This window comes from Aptenodytes forsteri, unplaced genomic scaffold (assembly GCF_000699145.1).
Source record: "Aptenodytes forsteri isolate BGI_AS27 unplaced genomic scaffold, ASM69914v1 Scaffold216, whole genome shotgun sequence".
In the NCBI taxonomy this organism is placed as follows: Eukaryota; Metazoa; Chordata; class Aves; order Sphenisciformes; family Spheniscidae; genus Aptenodytes; species Aptenodytes forsteri.
In genome coordinates this window covers 411492-429847 of record NW_008796114.1, presented here as the reverse complement: position 1 = coordinate 429847, position 18356 = coordinate 411492, and the positions used below count along the sequence as shown (strand labels likewise).

General features: G+C 45.2%; 1 protein-coding gene across 1 annotated transcript in view; it reads right to left on the bottom strand.

The window, feature by feature from the left end:
• Nucleotides 1–1747: 1747 nt before the first annotated feature.
• Nucleotides 1748–18356, bottom strand: part of CTC1 (CST telomere replication complex component 1) — a 19018-nt gene continuing 2409 nt past the window's right edge. The window contains exons 3-25 of the mRNA XM_009287156.2: nucleotides 18235–18340; nucleotides 15503–15749; nucleotides 14386–14582; nucleotides 12662–12806; nucleotides 12029–12331; nucleotides 11730–11858; nucleotides 11165–11391; nucleotides 9467–9641; nucleotides 9182–9382; nucleotides 8820–8946; nucleotides 8504–8618; nucleotides 7701–8163; nucleotides 7335–7424; nucleotides 6904–7047; nucleotides 6546–6616; nucleotides 5640–5749; nucleotides 5141–5306; nucleotides 4805–4891; nucleotides 4561–4720; nucleotides 4014–4078; nucleotides 3594–3756; nucleotides 3335–3461; nucleotides 1748–2153 (exon numbers count right to left, since the gene is read on the bottom strand). Of these exons, the coding sequence (XP_009285431.2) occupies nucleotides 1975–2153; nucleotides 3335–3461; nucleotides 3594–3756; nucleotides 4014–4078; nucleotides 4561–4720; nucleotides 4805–4891; nucleotides 5141–5306; nucleotides 5640–5749; nucleotides 6546–6616; nucleotides 6904–7047; nucleotides 7335–7424; nucleotides 7701–8163; nucleotides 8504–8618; nucleotides 8820–8946; nucleotides 9182–9382; nucleotides 9467–9641; nucleotides 11165–11391; nucleotides 11730–11858; nucleotides 12029–12331; nucleotides 12662–12806; nucleotides 14386–14582; nucleotides 15503–15749; nucleotides 18235–18340 (3797 nt within the window). The 3' untranslated portion in view covers nucleotides 1748–1974. The remainder of the gene's footprint in view (nucleotides 2154–3334; nucleotides 3462–3593; nucleotides 3757–4013; nucleotides 4079–4560; nucleotides 4721–4804; nucleotides 4892–5140; nucleotides 5307–5639; nucleotides 5750–6545; nucleotides 6617–6903; nucleotides 7048–7334; nucleotides 7425–7700; nucleotides 8164–8503; nucleotides 8619–8819; nucleotides 8947–9181; nucleotides 9383–9466; nucleotides 9642–11164; nucleotides 11392–11729; nucleotides 11859–12028; nucleotides 12332–12661; nucleotides 12807–14385; nucleotides 14583–15502; nucleotides 15750–18234; nucleotides 18341–18356) is intronic.

The window sequence follows — 18356 nt, the reverse complement described above, 5'->3', positions numbered from 1 at the left end:
ATACATCTGAGAAGTGGTCCTTCAAACTCAGAGCACTAAAAGCAAGCAAATCTTAATTCCCCCCAAACAGATTTGAGTCGTCCATCTTATGTCTTGTGATTCTCTGAATGTACTAATAAAACTGTAAGTAAGAGAGCCAGTTAATCCATTCAGTCTTCTCAGAAGACTATAATCAAACTCCCCTCCTGAAAAAGATGTTGTGAATGGCAAAACTCTGATGGATTAGAAAATAGCCAGCAGGCTTGGAATAAGTGTTGCCAGGTCTTCAACCTGGCAACGGCAAACAGCCTATATGAGGACTGATGATTGCATTTGCAATGTGAAATAAAAGAAGAACAGGTAAGTAGTAAGTGTGGCAGCAGACAGAAGAATAACGTATATAATGAGGAGGAAAAGAGGGAGACTAGTAAGATACTACTGGAAAAGTTCAAATTCAGAAGTAAAACCAGTTATTAAACATAGTTACAACTATAGAGACAAATTTGCCTTTTTTGTTTTTAAATAAGTCTGTTATCTGGCATTTCCTATCTATTTCTATAGCACCGTCTGTTACTGTTATTCATGTTACAGGACTACTTTCAGTTGCATTTTTAAATCAGATTTTGATCTTTTAATTTACATCACTTACAGTCAACATTTTCCTCAGGCTGAGAGGGTTTTTTTTGTTTGCTTTTGTTTTGTTTTCTTTGGGGAGGGTGGGGGGGCAAGCTTCAGCAAAATCGTTACCATTTCACAGAAAGCACCTACAGGAAAAAAGTCTGTCACAGCAAAACTTGTGCAGACCTTTGCTTTAAGCTGTTTTGGCAACCTTCTTAAGGATGGAGTCTCAGAACTTTGTTGAATGGTGGCATCTGTCAGGTCTTGCGCCACTCATGCTTTGGTCTTAGAAGCGGCCAGCAGGCCTTGAGCGGGAAGATATTTTACACATGCTCAGTAAACCCACCACCTGAAGTTTAATATAAGGCTCAAACTAAGGGTGAAAGGAGAAAGGCAGGGGGAAACACTGAACAAACAAAACCCAAAACGGAGTAGCTGTTCAAATACGCTGTCTGCACATGGAATAAGGCATGGAAGTAATTGTGTGTGGAATTTACTAACCTGTAGCACAAGATGGAGGATCTGGATGTTATTTTGCCAAAAGCAAGTGCAGAACCGTTGGTCATCACTGCAAGCAGATGGGAGAGGAATCTCTTCAAATGGTGATCTCCCATGTGTTGTATTGGTTAGTCTGCCGTGCCACCACGGATACTGGCATGTGCCCTTGCAGTCATCCCCTTCCTAGTCAGGAACAGATGGGCAAGCCTGTAGCATGTTGTGAATTTGTATCACAGCTCACTGCCTTCCTCTTGTTACCAGCCCCATGTAATGTTCAGGCCACTGTTTAAGCTGCAAAACAATGCCTGTATAGTCCTGTGATTTAGTACCATGATTTAGTTTCCAAACAGTGACTTATTCACTTCCTTTCTCAGAGGAAGGAAATGCTTTAAAAACATCATTTTAGTAATTTCAATTGGGTTAAGACTATCCCTTGTGGCAACCGTACAGTTTTGCATGAAGACAGTGAATCATCTGCAAAATGCCTGGCTCTGGCTCATAAACCAAGGGTCTATGTTCTGCCTCATTCCCCATATAGCGAGTAAACCCTAATACTAAAATAGATCCGGTGTTATTTAAACTGTATTTTAATAGCTTTATTTAGTAGATACTACCACATAAAATACATACATTGTGTGCCCTAGGCCCAAAGCAACCGCTACCATGTAGGAAGTATTGAACGTCTCTCTTCCAAAATGTAACCCAGTATCGCTGGTGGCAATGGTCCGGAATGACCATTCAGGATTTCCACAAGTTACAGCAGCTTCTTGATTGCACCCATCACCCTGTGCTCACAGGTCTGTGCTCCCACTGGAGAGGAGATGAAAAAAAGCTCCCAATCCCACTATTTCCATAATGCCTCTCCCACCGGGAGAGATGTCAAGCAGTGGCTCCCACTTGGCAGTGATTAGATGTCCTCCTAATTCTCTCACTGTTCAGATAGCTTAAGGCTTCTTGTTCCACTTCTTCCACATTCAGGCACAGCAGTCTCAGCTGAGGTCCCACTTGCGACACAAACTCCACTTCACCGCACCGAAAATTTCTCAGCTGCAGTGGAGCTGAAGGGGAAAGATACAACCTGTAACAACTCAGTACAGGGCTCCTGCTCTGTTGTAGCACACAGCTGTAGAAGTTGCTGGGGGAGGGAAGACCTTGCAGCAGCTGCTTGGCATCTGCTAAACCTCAAAGGACAGCACGATTAATGAATCCAGGATATAAGCAGATGAATGCATTTGGCCAGCATCCCTCCAACTTGGAGGAAACAGACATTTTACACTGTGAAACGCTGTGAACTATGTGCTGCTCACATAACTGATGCACTGGGCTTTGTATCTTTTCTCACTATCAGCAACCTGGCCTCACAAACAGTGTTACATGATAGCCAAAAGATAACATCTCCACAGCAGAGCATCCTCTGGTGCAGCACCTGGACTCATACTCAAGCGCTAGTGTTAACACAAGCAGCTAAGAAGAATGTCCCCTTAATGCAGCAACTGCACAGTTGTGGCAGCATGAGCTCAGACATCAGCACCCATGAATTCAAAACTCTTCAGCGCTTTAAAGTCTGTGGCCACAGTGAGGATTTCCAGGCCTAGTCTTGACTCTACCTGCTGTCCTGCCTAAAGTCAAAACCCACTTGGTCTGAGAGGTCTGCACAGTAACTCTGGCTGGCTAGAACCCTGTCCCATCCAAGGACTGGGAACCTTGCTCTAAAACAGAGAAAGCTTTGTGTGTAAGAGGCACATCACAGAAATAAACATGTACCTTAATATTGGGGGATGGCAGGGCAAAAGGGGGATGCTAATAAAACATGTTCCCTCCTGCCACCACAACCCCCACCCTCCCTTACTGACACCTTAGAAAAATTACTATCCCAGTTGTGTAGCTGATATATTTTCCTGGAACCATATATAAAATTTGAACAGAGAAGCTCAAAGTTGTTCACCACAGCTACAAGGACAATTCAATACTATTTTTATGCTTCTGTGTAAAGTAGAAAAATTCAGATATAATATTGTTGTATATAGTGACTTTTATAATATTATTTCTGTATTTTTGTAACCATGGTTCTGCTAAGACACATCTTAGCTCTACACTACAGAATTCACAATTCCATGGAAATCCTCCAAAGATCTTGCTTTGTGGGCAGTGAAGGCAGCTCTCCTTCCCCAGCCTGGTGAGATGGCTCCTCCCTTCCTTCCCACGCTAAATATTACAAAAGCCAACAGTGCTTGCTTACCAGGCTGCAGGATCTTGGAGGGCTTCCTGTCTAGGCTGAAATCCAGCAGGATAGGGCGACAGATGAGAGGACTCCTGCACAGGCTCCTTAGGTAGCAAGCAACGAGATCCTCAGGTTCCTCTACACACTGAGGAAGGAAAGGGTGTGTTGCCAGTGAATGTGCAGAGGGAGGCAGGGAGGGAAATCAGCAAAGGGAAATCCAGTCCAGCTGAGGCTCGAGCCCAGCATGCTGCAATTGCTACCGGAATAACCCACTCACCCCCGTGCCAGTAGCTTCCCCATCCTGAATGGACACTCTGCCTCTGCTCTGCACACAGTTCTGCAGAGCTTCCCACTCGAGAAGGCTCAGGCCCAGCATTGCTGCCACGTGCTGGTTCCTGCACAGCACCAAAGCTTCACCCGTTCCATCCTCCACCAGCACCCTATGGAGAGAGCAGGCAGACTAAGATGCGGAGGGAGGTCAGGACGATGCCCAGCTCCCTCACAAGAGTCATGTCCCAGACAATGGATCTCAGTAAAGAGAGAGGGAGGTTTGTTCACATCTGGGAAGACATGACAACTCTAACTTCTGTCTTTGCTATTCTGTCCACATCCTTGATCTGATTTTCCCCTCCCCTCTGTGGTGTAATTTGTTCCCTCCTACCCACCTCTTTCCATACCCAATCTCGACAGCGCTTACCGTGCACTGGCTTGCCTCACTCCTGTATGTGACGGACATGGTGGACTGTGTCGGGTGCACCTCCCCTGAAGGAAGAGTAAAGCTACAGCTATGTATGGGTGGGTATAAGAGAGAAAAGGGGAAGGGCCACTGCTCCTTTTAACCCTCCCCTAATTAAGTATGCAAAGGATTAAAGAACTTCACTGCATTTCCAATGAGTGTCTTGGGAAAAGTTTGTATGGGGAGAAAAACCACCTGCTGCAAGGTGCTGAACCCCAACAGCAGTGAACATGGGAAAAGCAGAGCATTAACAGAGTAGGATTCTCCCCCTGAATGTCCTTGCTTCATCCCCAGTCCTAGCTGCCAGCCTGCCTGATATCAGATGCGCACTTCTAATCAGTTGTCATTTTGGTCCCTTTCTAACAAGCAAGTCCTTTTCAGACCCTGGAAAAAGAGGTTTTGGAATTGGGATAGGAACTCTTATTTCCTCTACATGGTAGCAGAGGATGTGTCAGCGTAGAAAATCTGCAAGGCTCCTCACAAATTATCTTTGTGGAAGCTTGAATACCTCTTTGAAGATGCTGCTGCAAAGTGAGCAAACCCATTGCAGGGATAGAGTCAGTACACAGGACACGTGGCATAAAATCCGCGCCTGGGGCAGGTGTTGCAGGTGAGGTTGCAAGTTGGATAGAAACACTAGTGAGCGGGATGAGGCTTCTCCTGCAGGACTAGAAGAAATAGGAATGTGAGAAGCTTGGAACATAGAAACCTTTCTTGGGACACTGTAAAGTGGGGAGAGACCCTGGACTCACCTTGAAGGAAAAGGTAGGTGAGAAGCTGGCAGAGATACGATGCTTACACAGCTGGAGGCAATGTAGGTGCAATAAACGTTATGGAATCTGCAATATGAAAAAGTAGATGTCAGAAAGAGCTCATAGAAACCAAACCGCCCAGTTTTCTTTGCATGGCTGGTCTCGTCTTCATCTGTAACGTGGTAGGAAAATAATTTGTAGCAAGGGATTGGGAGATACGAAGGCATGGGCAAGGGGTGAGGAAAGTCCACAAGAGAAAAGACTTGGAGATGGTTTCAAAGACAATAACAGAGGTCAGAGCCAGGGCCCAGATCAGGGCTCTAAAGACAGGGGTACCTGGAGATTTTGCGTTCCAAGTTCTGGAAGAAGATCCTGGCTCCAGGTAGCAAACCCCAGAGACGCTGCAGATAGGTGGCAGCAATGTAAACGTCGACCACAACAGGGGAGCCTGGAGCAACTGAGATGCTGAGCTTCACGCTGTGATCGTTGGCTAGCAGACTTCCTGAGGAGACACGGAACCACACACACCATGAGCTCACATGCAGGTAGCATAGTCCGTCACTGAGCTGGACCTGCTAGAGGTGTTTTCCCTCCCATCACAATGAGGCTAGCACTGTTCCACCTTACAGATTTTCCAGGTACAGTATTCTCATTCCCATCCCCAGCACACATGGTGTAGTTTCCCAGCCCTCTGACATGCAATGGGATGCAACATCTTGGCATACTTCCACTATTCTCAGATACAGGAGCACAGTTAGCCAAGCACACTATTTCTCTGAAACAGAAAGAAGCAAGAATCAATCTGTTGTTACCCGACAGGCTGACACAATCTTACCTTTCTGCTTTTGAAGGCCGAGAGTCACAGATGGCTTCTCATTCCTGGGAGAGGCACACAAGGTCCTCTCCACTATCTCACCAGAGAAAGAAACAAGGGAACCTGTGAAACTGAGAGCAGACCAGGATTTCTGTCCTGCCTGAAGACAAAGGGAGTGGAAGAAGGCCTGACTCCAAGATTGCCACAAAGGACAGGGTGAAGTGGAGTGCTGTTGCTTGAGCCCGGTTTCAGGGGAACCTGCCCTTGAACACCTGAGCTACTGGACTGAGGGCAGCTTGCTGCAGTGCCCCACCCAGGGACAGGAGGCCCTTTTAACTTGCTTTATACTTCTTCAGGCTCAGCAGTGAAGAAGAAAAAGAGAGAGAGGCATTACAGCCTTCCTATCTGCTTAATTCCTAATTGTTTTTCAATTAGAGGAAGAAGCCAACCAAAGAAAAACCCAGTTTACCATAAGGCACTGGTGAAGATTTCAGTGCACATGCATATCACCCCAGATTAAACATGCTTTGAACAGAAAAGCTTCTAACGCCAGTATTTGTTTGAGCAAGTTACACTCAAACAATCAAAAAACAACAAAAAACCTCACACATTCAGCCTCATTTTCCCTGCTGCACCTGTTTCCACTTCTGACAGGAATTTAGCGGAGACCTTTGGAACCTAGTCCACACCAGTAGTAGCTCAAACTTTTTCTGGACACCATTTTGCAGTTTTGTCACCTGCAATCCTTTTAACTTTGATAAACAGGATGGGGGCAGTTTGGACTACTTGCACATAGGAAGATTTTCACACCATATTCCTAGGGCGGATAATTAATCGCTGTTTAATGTAGTACTGTCTCCAATAAAGACGAATGCAGACCTACTCCCTGAGGCACAGTCACATCTAATTTGGGGCAGACCAACATACCTGTTGCTAAGTACTTCTGGAATGGAGTAAATTCTTTGGTCCATGCCTCTCAGCACCAACCTGGCTGCCAGCTAGAAGTGGGGGAGACACGGACTCAGATGGATTGTAGTTTATGGCTATCCCCAGCCAGAGCAGTAAAGACAAGCTCTGCATGCTTAGAGCTACGTCAGGCAACCGATGCTTCCTCCCCAGATTAATTCTGAAGCAGGAAAATGTGAAGCCCAGCAGCAGCCTCTGATGGAGCTTAGAGCAGAACGGTCTCATCAACAAGAGATTCTGTATCGATAATTTTCTGAGCTAGTTCTGGAGAGATCTACAAGTCGCCTCTGAAAGCCCAGAGCAGTAAGGCACTGCATACCTGGTGCTCAGTCAAACAGGAGATCCATGTCTCATGCTGTAAGTGCCAGGTATCTTGGACAGGCAGGCACAGGGGGCAGGATGACGTCCTCAGGAACTTTGCTGGCACGGGTGGAGAACAGAGCTTGTCAAACACTTCCAAGTTCTGAGAGAAGAGTGATAAGACAAGAAAGAGAACTATTAAAGGAAGGAGATGAAAGCTATATAGGAAAAAAGGGCCACTGAAGAACGATGGTTTAAAGAAAAAAAAATTCCACTGAACTCAGAGCTCTGAGAATTTTAACCAAACACAGAACTGAAGCAGTTCCTTGGCAAGACGGATGGGAATTCTAAGTCTTGAAAAGAGCTTAGTCACCCTCTGACTCCTCGACTCCCACACACAGTTCAGTAAAAAGTCTCCAACAGGAAACAGCAAGACAACCTCTCTCTTACCGAGCAGTGGGGCACAATGAAGCGATACAGCCCATTCAGGTGCAGAAGGGGAAACCATCGTAGAGACTTCCCCATGAAGAGCAGTAGTGCCTGGCAGGGGAGGGGAGGGAAGGGGAGGAGAGAGAGAGAAAAGGTGATGAGAAATATTAGGAAGAAGGTAGAAAATGAAAAATACAGCAAGAAGAGAGCAAGCCCAGCAGAGGATGTCTTGCTTGAGAAGTAAGGTTAGCACCATCAAGGATAACCAAGACAAAAATCACTCCCCCGTTAGTTAGGAATCTAGATCCTTAATTATCACACAAGCTCCCTGAGGAGCCAGCTTCTAGACTTATCAAACCACCCCCCTAAAGCTTCCTCCTGCCTCACTTCTTGCTGCGTCACGCTCTCTTCTCCATCACAGCTGGTCTCTTCCAGCTCTGGTAGATTCCCACTTTCTCTGGAGTGGCTCCAGAGCCGAGGTCTGCCCAACCAGAGCACTGTGGCTTGGAAACTGCGCTGCAGCTCCCATCCTTCTCCATCTTCTTCTCTGGGTAGTTGGTAATTGCGTAACGTAAGACCCTCTTTCTGGGTAACCAAGAATAGGCGAGATACACAGCTGGTTCTTCTAGTGCTGCTCTGGCCCTTCTGACAGTTCTCGTCTCTGTGAGTATCTGACTTGGGATCCTCCAATTTCAGCATTTTTGCCTCTGGGATTTCCAGCTCAGATGTTAAGCTGCCATGATCCTTCTTCCTCAAAGAAGAGCCGTTTCCATTCCTAAGGCCTTTCTGGATTTGTCCTTCAGTAGCATGGAGAACCTGAACATCCTCAAAGTAGAACTGCACATAGACACTGAAACGACAAACAGTAGCAGTGGAACTCCCTGTTCCTGACAGGGGGCTGTTTGAAACAGGCGGTTGTCTGGGAAAAACACTTCTGGTGAGTGCCCCGCAGGTATTCAGCAGGAGCAGCAGGACAGGGTGAAGTAGGGGACAGCTACCAGGCTGGGTGTATTCTGAACAAAATGGACATGGTGGGTTTGTTGCTGATAAAGGTCTTCTTTCCCGCAAATAGCAAAGGAAGTTGCTTTGGCACTGAAATACTATGCTGATAAGCAGCTTTACCGTAGTCCAAAATAGCCATGGAGCTGCAGAGTGATGATTTTAATTAGCCACTGAATAAAGGGACTTGCCTAGTTTTTTTCTCCCTCACATGTTCCAGATTTGCCAGCTGCTCCCAGGAGGGAAAATCAGTCTGAAGGAATCTCTCCACTACAAGCTGGTAGTTTTCCACCTGCAAAAGTGATCCTGCAAGCACATCAGAGAAAGGAGCTGAGTTAATAAAAAGAGACTACAGAACCAGCAAGCTCAATTTCCTCATTTTAAAGTCATGAGGCCAAGCAGTGACAGTTCAGTGTCTCCATACCAAGTCTCCTCTTCCTTGTTTTGGAGCTGGATGGCAGAACAGCAAAAGCCCGGCACTCTCAAATTTAGCTTAGTGGGACATACCTATGAGAGCTGTATGGGCAAAGGGGCTACCATCCTTATGGGATATCACGCAGGGAAGTGTGCTGCTCTTGTCCAGCAGCTGGAGGGAACTGCTCCTGGAGGATGCTCTCAGCACACCCAGTAGTATCTGCAACAGAAAGGAAGCTGCAAAGAGCATCAAACATTGCTCATCTTTGAAGGCCATAAATCCAAGTGTGTGTAGCAGCAGCCCGAATTCAGCCTGTGTTCAACACACCACATGTGAGAAAAGCAGTGTCATTCCTTAACAGGAGGAACAGGCATGCATCAGACAGGGTGCTGGAAGGCATGGGGAGAATTGGGAACTCTCAAGGCACAGACAGTAAAGGGAACAAGGCACCTACCAGTCGGGGCTGGAAACTTCCTGCTGAGAATGTGCAGTAGGACCAGGCCAGTCTGCGATTCAGTTCCTGGGTGCCCATGTGCTGTGCCTCCAAGGGGGAAAGCAGCTGTGATGGACTGAAGCCTTCCCAGCTCTTCTCTTCTGCCACATGGCAAACTGCAGACAGAGAGAGGGCCTGGCACGGGGGATTCAGGGTCAAACACTAAGAAAAAAGAAAGAAAGAAGGAACCAGCTGAATTTCTTCCCATGAGGCAAACAGGAAACAGCTCACAGAGCATTTACTCACCTTCTGCAGGGGACACTGGTGTATTTTTGCTAGGATTTCATTATAAATATCTCTTGCGTCCTCTCTATCTGGCACCACAGCTTGCAGAATAGGGACAAGGAACTTCTCAGCAGCTCCAGGTTTTCGGTGCGTAGAGCTAAGCAACAGTCGACGGCGCCCAAAGCAACAAGAAAACCTGAAAAAAATTAAGACAGTTAGAAGCATTAGCAGTCCTCACTCCTTAGTGAGTTTTGCATGTAAGTCAGGGATTCTCTCTGCTTGTTATGAGTGAATGCGCTGTGTAGGACAAGAACTAAGGAGAGCGCAAAAAGAACATGAAGTGATTAAAAAAAGGAACATTTAAGGGCGATGCAGATTTATGTCAGGCAAGCAGACAAGGAACAGGAAAATATACAGAAATGGACAGGCTGGCAAAATCTCAAAACTCAAGCGGACAAAAAAAACCAACCAAAAAACCAACCCACACCCAAAAATAATCTCCCTCTAAGTCACACAAATGGACATCCATGCATTTTGGCTAAGCTTGATATGATTACTCATGTTAGGTGTACTTGGCTTTCTTTTACAGGATGCAAAAAATCACAAGACAGAAACAACCACAGACTGCTCTTGTTCCAATATTTTCCTTGCATTGCTTTCCTTTCAGAAGTTTAGCTCACTGCTTTTGAATGCCTGGAAGTGATCACACTTTTGACTGCAGTCAAAATACAACTTAATAACAGAAAGTGAACTCAAATAAAGAGATGGCAACTAACTCACTGGAACAATTTTCAAGCAGTAGCAGGACTTAGCAATCACATTTAAAGGAAGTGAAAAAGCTAATAAAAACTGAAACTTATAGCTAGCATCATTCCTGGGCAAAATTGAAGCTGTTTTATTGGAAAGCATGGTAAAAGTTCCACAGTGCCAGTAGCACAGGAAGACTGAGCATTCTATAAACTGCTACTTGACTGCCCGAGATTAAATATATACATTTTAGTTTTTAAAGTTCAAGGCAGCAGTTACAGTGATCAACCATAACTATTCCAGAACAAACACAAATATTTTCACTAACAGAACCCAGAAATAAACCCAGAAACTGGCCCGCAGCTGTCATGTGGATAGAGTGCAGCCGTCAGGGAGAGGAGGAAGCCATCTGGAAGACCCAGAGATAAGCATGTGTGGGAAAATCTGCTAAGACAGAGGCTCTCAAATGCTCATACTACTGGCAATACTCAGAACACCTAAAAGTGTGAGGAGCCAGGACACAAGAGCCTTTCTATCGGCTATGATCTGGTTGTAGAAGCAGTTTCCAGCTGCTACAGTGCCCACATTGATTTGTCAAGCAAACCACAGTGGCAGGCACACATCCCTACAGCGCTTCCATATTTCAGGGCAAAACTTCCTAGGCAGGAGTATGTGAACACATGCTCTGGAGTGCTGCAGCTTCCCAAGAACAGTGGACTTACTGCGCATGCACTTGAAAAATGTACAGGATTTTCTCATAAAAGCAACTGCAAGATACACGCAGTTGGTACATGCAGAGGACATGATGTGAAATCTCGATGAATGGCTTACTTAGGCCAGTAAACCAGAAGCAATTCCTGCTGCCCTTAGTATCCAAGCACGGTAATTTTGTGAACCCTTGGTCTAGAAGACGCCCAGGTAGCCTACAAAGCACATTTATGCATAGCCTGACTTCAGAAGAACTGTCCTCACCTCTCCTCAAACGTCTCCAGGAGGCTCACCAGCCAGAGGTAGAGTGGCATACCAAGATTGTAGCGGAAGAGCAGCTCTAAGTAGAGATTTCCTGAAGAGGCTGGTGGCTGGTAGGGGGTGCTGAGCCTTGAAAAACTCTTCAGCACAACAGTGCTGCTCAGGCAAGCACCAAGTACAATGAAAGGGAAGGATACCAGCGGCTTCTGCAGGAGGTGGACATCGATGAGCTGAGATACACAGACATACAGCTTAAGACAAGGGATGGCTAGTCTGCCACCACTCCCCAAAACCATCACTCCACCCTAAATCCTTTGTCACTCTACTGGATTGTCTATAAACCAAAGAGGCCTGAGGAACCTGGCACTGCTTAGGGAGGAATCAGACAATAATCATTTCGACTCTCATGATCAAGCCTAGACAGTAAGATTCCCAATTTTTTTCCAGATACTTGCTGAAATAATTCCAATGTTCCCATAGTCTTCTGTTGACCCACACACTCGCGAGCCATCCCCAGGGCCCGAGTCTTTTCCACTGGATGCTTTATGCCTCATAAGTCTCAACTTACCTCCACACATGCTCCTGGTCGGAGTCCACGTGCAGAGTTCAACAACTGCTGGTAAGCAAGGCACAAACAGACTTTGTTATCCAGTAAAAAGAGACCAGCTTGGACATTGAGTATTTTGGTGACAGTTCCCTAAATAGAAAGCAAACAGAAAGTTACAGAGTGTAGAGAGTCCCAGAAAATAAGAGACTCATACGCCTGAGCAATAAGGAAATAAATTAATGATGAAAATAAGACCTTGCAGGCCAGGAGCTGAATCGCTAGAGCACGAGTGGGTGAAGGCTAACCCTACGAATCCTTACCACATATGAGATGATCTTGGACTCTTTGGTTGATCCTGGCCTCTCCTCTTCAACTCCCAGCTCCAAGGAATCACTAAGCTGCTCAGCAGTCTCAAGGGAGTAAGACTGAGAGGATTCTTCTTGCCAAGCACTGTCCAGTGGCTGCTCCCTCACCTGCTCTGCACGATAGGGCAGAAGGCAGGAAGAAACACCAGTGACAAAGATCCTTTGTCCAGATTTCTTCAGGCTGGACTTACTCAAGCCCGTTATTGTGTACCTGTGACCCAACTGAAGGATATGATGCCACACCAGCTGGTTGGGCTTCTAGAGGAGAGAAACCAAAAGTGACATCAGCATCTCCTGCACTGGAAAAAATTCTTCCTGACTCTGATAACCCCACCCAAAAAACCTTTTCCTTTGAGAGGACCGCCTCACACTCTTAGCAAAAGGGTGATATCTGCAAGGTGTTCAGGGACACTGCAACTGCATGGGAGAGGAGGGCTGTATTTCTGCAGGGCATAGAACTAGACTTCTTACATACAAAGGAAGAATAAATCAAACCGGGAAGTCAAGGGCAAGCTTCAAAGAAATTAATCAACTAGCACATACACAGATACCAACAGTAAATTTGTGAGCAAAATTCCAAGGACTTACCTGCACCAGCACAGGGACCCAAACAGCTGAGGTGAAGCACTTCAGAAACAGAAAGAAGGATGTCTTGTGATGAATACAAAGGAGGGGCCCCAGTCTGGCCAATTCACCTGCCACAGTGAGCTTTGATCTTTTCTTACATGGAACCCTAGAGGGCAATTGAAGAGGCAAAGGAAATTAGAGATGAAAGAAGAACTCGAAAGTGTCTCAAAAGCAAAATAAACAAATATGCAGCATGCAATTTCTGGAAATAAAGGATCCAACAAAGTAATATGGACCATCTCTCAGAGAGGTTTTCAAAACAATATTTGGCTACAAAATTCTTACTTTAACTTTTATATACTAAATCCCTTTGACATTTTAAAAACATCTTAATATTTGAAGACAGCAGGGTTGTGTTGAACAAATTCACATGTTCCATGATAACAGCCAGATTATAAAAAGCTTTACCACAAACAAGAAGCTAATTACAGGTCAAAAGGAAAAAAAAAAAAGTCACAAGCAATTCTTCAGCAGAAAACAGAACTCGGCCTTGTAGATATATGGAATGTGACACTGTGGAAGCTCAAAGCCTATAAACAAAAGAGGCCTGAAAGCAGCAATAGAGTCTTCCTAACAAACTTGGCACAGTGTGAAAGAACAGCAAAACTGAAAGCAGATGAGAGGAGAGAGAGGTGACATTTCTTTAGTCATTTCAAACTTTCATTTCAAAAAAAGAAAAAAAAAAATAATTTCACACAAACGTTTGTCATTTCATTTGTCATTTTCATTTTAACTCCTACTGGACTTGAATATAACCACCCCACTTAGTCTAAACAAATACATTCTTGATGCTAAAACATATAAACAATTATGTAACTTTATGACTTTTTTTAAAAGAAATACCAGGACGTCCATACACACAAGTACGAGAACAACATTTAATGACTTTATTGGAAACATTTTTAAAGAAGGAGCATGGAAAATTGGTCATATATCAGGGAATAGCAGAGGAGCTTTATGTTAAAAGGCTAATAGTGTACACTGAAATATGGAAATAGTTTTCTTATTTAAAATGAAAGAAAACTAAAAAGAAACCAAAGCAGCCTGACTAGTGATGTTTTATTGTTATTAATTTACATCAATAATTCTCAAGAAGATAGATCATGATCTAGCACAACCTGAAATTAACAACTTGAGTAAGATTTGTAATTCCATTGGCTACACTTTCACATACTGTAAGTATTATTTCCACTAAAGACAACAGTTACTGTTATCAGCTGACATTTAACTGGCACCTTTATCTCAGCAACCTGATAAGAACTTGACTGGTGGTGTATATTAACTTCATATTAGAATCTAGAATTACTTGCAATAATACTTTTGGTTCACTGTAGGTTTTTTAAAAAAAAAAAAAAAGTTGCGCTAATCAAAAGAGTGAATTTTAGCCTCAGTGAAAGTTGAATCATCACTTTGTTCTCATGTCCTTTCTGTAGTATCAAAATATATCTGGAAAGAATTAAAATTTGTCTTATTTTCTCAAAATACAGAATAAAAACTTCGAGTAAAGTCCTGGAAAACAGCCGATTAATGAAGTGGCTTTATTGTATAACTTCTACTTCCATCTCTCACCGTTATACTTCCACCTGTGGCAGAAACAGAATTCTTCCTAAGCCAAGTGCTCTTCATGGTACCTGCCAAACCAGAGCAACAGTGCTATGATGGAGTTGAGCACGCTAGGTGTTTACCTGGAGGTAAGCAGTGGCTCGGCTAATGCTGGGTAGGTGACTGGAATGCTGTCAGGTACTTCCTTTGGGAGATTTACCAGCACTGGATCCACCAGGATTTCCACGTACCCTGCTGCGCTCTGGTCTGTCTGTGGTATATATGACCAGCTTGGGAAGACGAACAGTGATTCCAGCCACTCAAGTTCAAAATGCAGGAGCTAAGACAAAAGATAACAAGATAAAAGCTTGAGATGAGTTACAGTATGTTTTCTCAGCATTACTTACAATGTTCATTACTAATTTGCCCTTGCACGCACATCACAAACTCTTGTTCTACTGCTGGGCTTCATTACTAAATGAGACTAGTGTTTTCTGCCCATTCTTATCTTGCATGGAGAACTTTTGTCCTTCCATATGCAAATCTGGAACAGATTTGCTGAGCTCTACAGCTAGCATTTCCTGGGTTAGAGTCATACCCTCCCGGCCAGGTGACAATTAATTCACTGCAAGGCTTAGTTGTTTTCAGACTATTTTTCTAAAATTCTCACCTGCTTTCTTTTCCCCTGTGTTTTCAGTTAGAAGCTCATACCAATATAACTCTTTCCTAGTCTTCACGTCCTTGGAAAGCACAACCTCAGTGCTCTTTCATCACCACTTTAGGGGTTACCTCTTATCTAAACTTCCCTTGCAATGACCTTCAGAAGACTTTTAATTCAATACCACTGTCATGCAAGCTATTATTTCCTGCAAGTATGTCATCAATGCATCCCTGAACACCCAGTACAACCCTCCAGAAAGTTATTTCTGCTCCACTAGTTGGAAATCAACAAATAGAGGGGAGTGCTATGACCTCCAGGTCTCCCAGGCCACCTTGTACTGTTGAGAATTTAACAGAACTGTACATTAGGCTGTCTCTTTTTTCCAGGCCAGCACATTCAATATTTGTTCTCCTAGCAATGACAAATTTGACATGTTCTATCCTCTCCCCAGGATCTGAGCTTGCTGTTTTCCTGGCTGTTACATAGATGTGTTATTTCCCTCGCTACAGACTTTGGCAGACCATTTGAAGCCCCTGGCGGTCTGTGACACTGCCCCAAAAGTGGGAATAAACACAGAATCCCTCAGACTGAGGACATACCTCACATGGAATTATCCCAGTATTGTCTTTCACATATAGGCAACCATCTACCAACTTTTCTTTGTCCTCTTGCCTACCATCGGTTAAATAGCCAACCAAGATCAGGTAAGTCCTTGGCAAAGTGCTCTGTGTGGGTAAAGCACCTTGTCCTTGATGAGCCCATTCTTTAAATTCATTAGTGCTCCAGGTCAAGTGGCTGCAGCATGGCACGCGCTGCTGATGCTGTAGGTCAGAGATGGAGATGAAACTGGAAAAAAAAGAAAAGCGAGAATATAGAAGGATGTAAGAAAAACTCAGTCTGCAAAGTTTGGGGATTACATTGGTCATTGCAGTAGACAAAGCTTGGCTAAGTCAGAAGAGCCTTAGCTATTGGCGTGGTCTGATGATATCACATGGCAAGAATCAACCCATTCACTGGCATTTATCAAGGATCTCTCTCAGCTCAGTCAACAAGTTCTGCTTGAGCATCCTCTCTGAAAACAGACACCCTTTGCTACTATGGTCACCTGAGCAGGCACGTGGAAGACTTGGGAAAAAAAAATAATAATTGAGAGTTGATAAAATGGAACATGTTTTCAAGTACATATGGGGGGAGGTGAGAGGGAGAACAGTTATTAGTTCAGACATTTTTAGCTTGAATGGGAGACTCTGTGAGAAAAATCCAACAACTGCTCAACACAGTTTACATATCAGTAATGAACACAGGTAAATACAGACTAATTCCATCATTTGGTGCTACAATTGCTGAACTGTAGTAAAAGCAAGGGACAACTTCTAGATAAAGATCGTGACAGTTTTGGAACAAATTCTCTCCTGTGGATAGCTTACACAATACAAAGCTGAGAGACAGCAAGCCAGTAATCTTAAACTGGGCCTTCACTTATAAGAACACAGCCAAGCTAGCCCTGAATCTTTCCACCTACCCTCCTGGCTTTGAGGAGAAGGAGGTGCAACATCAAATCAACCACATGTGAAGCTGTCCGCAATTTAGCATCTATCATGCTTAGACTGACCACAGTACCGAATATGGGAGAACAAGGCAGTATCCTCACTAGATTCTAAGCCTTTTCAGTGTTTATATGACCATGGCAGCATTGATCATCATTGTTTACATCCTGGCTCTCTATGCTAGAGAATTAATGAAAGTCCTCTGTCCATGCCAACATCAACACTGAAAGAGCAAATACAAACTGGTCTCCAAGCTAGTGATTTTGGTACTTGTTTCCAGTGAGGTTAGCTGACAATTTTAGGTTGTGAAACTGGAGCTTTACAACACCCACTTGCTCAGTAGCAGGACATAATCAAATTCAGAGAGTATGAACTTGAAGAGTTTCACTTGATTAGTCAGGTATCAAAGGTTCAAAGCCAGAAACCAGTCTAGACGAGTGATGGGTCTGAATCAGCTATAAATAGTATTTATATAAAAAATTAATCAGAAGAGATAAACTTATGCAGGTACTTGTGTATTTGGCAGGAATCTGAACAGGAGAGAGATTAGCTGAAAAGAACATAAGCAAACTGCTCCATCCTCAGAGACAGAGCAGCACCGGGAATAATTCTGGTATCTATGACCTACAAGAACACAGCGTTGCTCATGTTTTCATCATATGTGCTGACTGCTTTTTCGGAGAAACCAAAACTACAGCAGTACAGTGGATCCTGGTTATCACATACAGAGACCTAACTGGACCCTCTTCTGGTGCTCCAGAGCTTGATGGTTAGCTGTGGATGCAGTACGCTGCTCACAAACAGACCACTGGCCTCATACAAGACAAATACCAACTACCTTCAACTCTTCTCTACGAATTCCCCTGAATATAAACCAAACGCTGGTCTAAACACGGTAAAATACAGCCTGTAGAAAAAACATGGCTTAGATGAGAACAGTTTAGCTGGTGTGAAAGACCTACCATCTACATTTATAAACTATTAGTATAAAATTAAAGGCCACAAGTCCCTAACCAATTCCAATTGACCTTTGTCCCAAAACCAGCTGTGCCAGGGGTTTTAAGAGACATTCTCCCACCATAAGTTGGAGCAAGAGAGAAATAGATCCAGATCACCCAAACCTTCCAATCTGAATCTCTCCCAGCAAGTTGTGTGTTTTTCATAATGGTAATCACCCAAAAGCCTTCTACCAACTAAAATATGGACCACACTATCCTAGATTCCTCCTTCATGAGAGCGCACACTCGAAGGCAGACCTCAGCTGGCCAACAGCCTCAGAGGCCATGCCCAGGAACAGCCTGCCGAGCAGACTAGCAGGATCCAGCCGGGAAGCCGCCGTGCAAACGCTGTGCAGTACAGCAACTCGCTCTCAGCGAGATGCCCTACTTTGGTTACACACTCTACCTACCGCAGACTAGCGGATACGGTGCTTAATCACACCGCAAGAGCGATCGGGAGCGCATCGAAGCCAAGACGACGCATGCGGTTACCCGTCTTCGACAACATCCCTCCCACACCCAGCATCCGGGGCAGGCATCGCACATGAACGAGCCCCCCCACCCGCCGTGCTGAGCTCCCGGCAGGACCCCGCCGGCTCCGCTCCCCCGGCCCGTGGCTGCAGCCGGGCCCTGCACGGTGGAACGGGGCGGGGTGGGCGTCCCCGCCGGGACGTGCCGCGCATGCACGAGGGACGAGCACGGGCACCGGGCCCAAAGGGACACCCCCTCCGTCCCCTCATCCCTTTCCGCCCCTCGCCTCGTCTCCCCTCTCCGTCCCGCGGTCACCTGTAGCCGAGCGGCAGGTCCCCGCCACCCACGCTCCGCAGGCACCGCAGCACCGAGTCCAGCGGCGGCGGCTCCGGCCCGCCAGGCCCCTCGCGGGCAGGGAGGGCTCGGCGGGCGGAAGC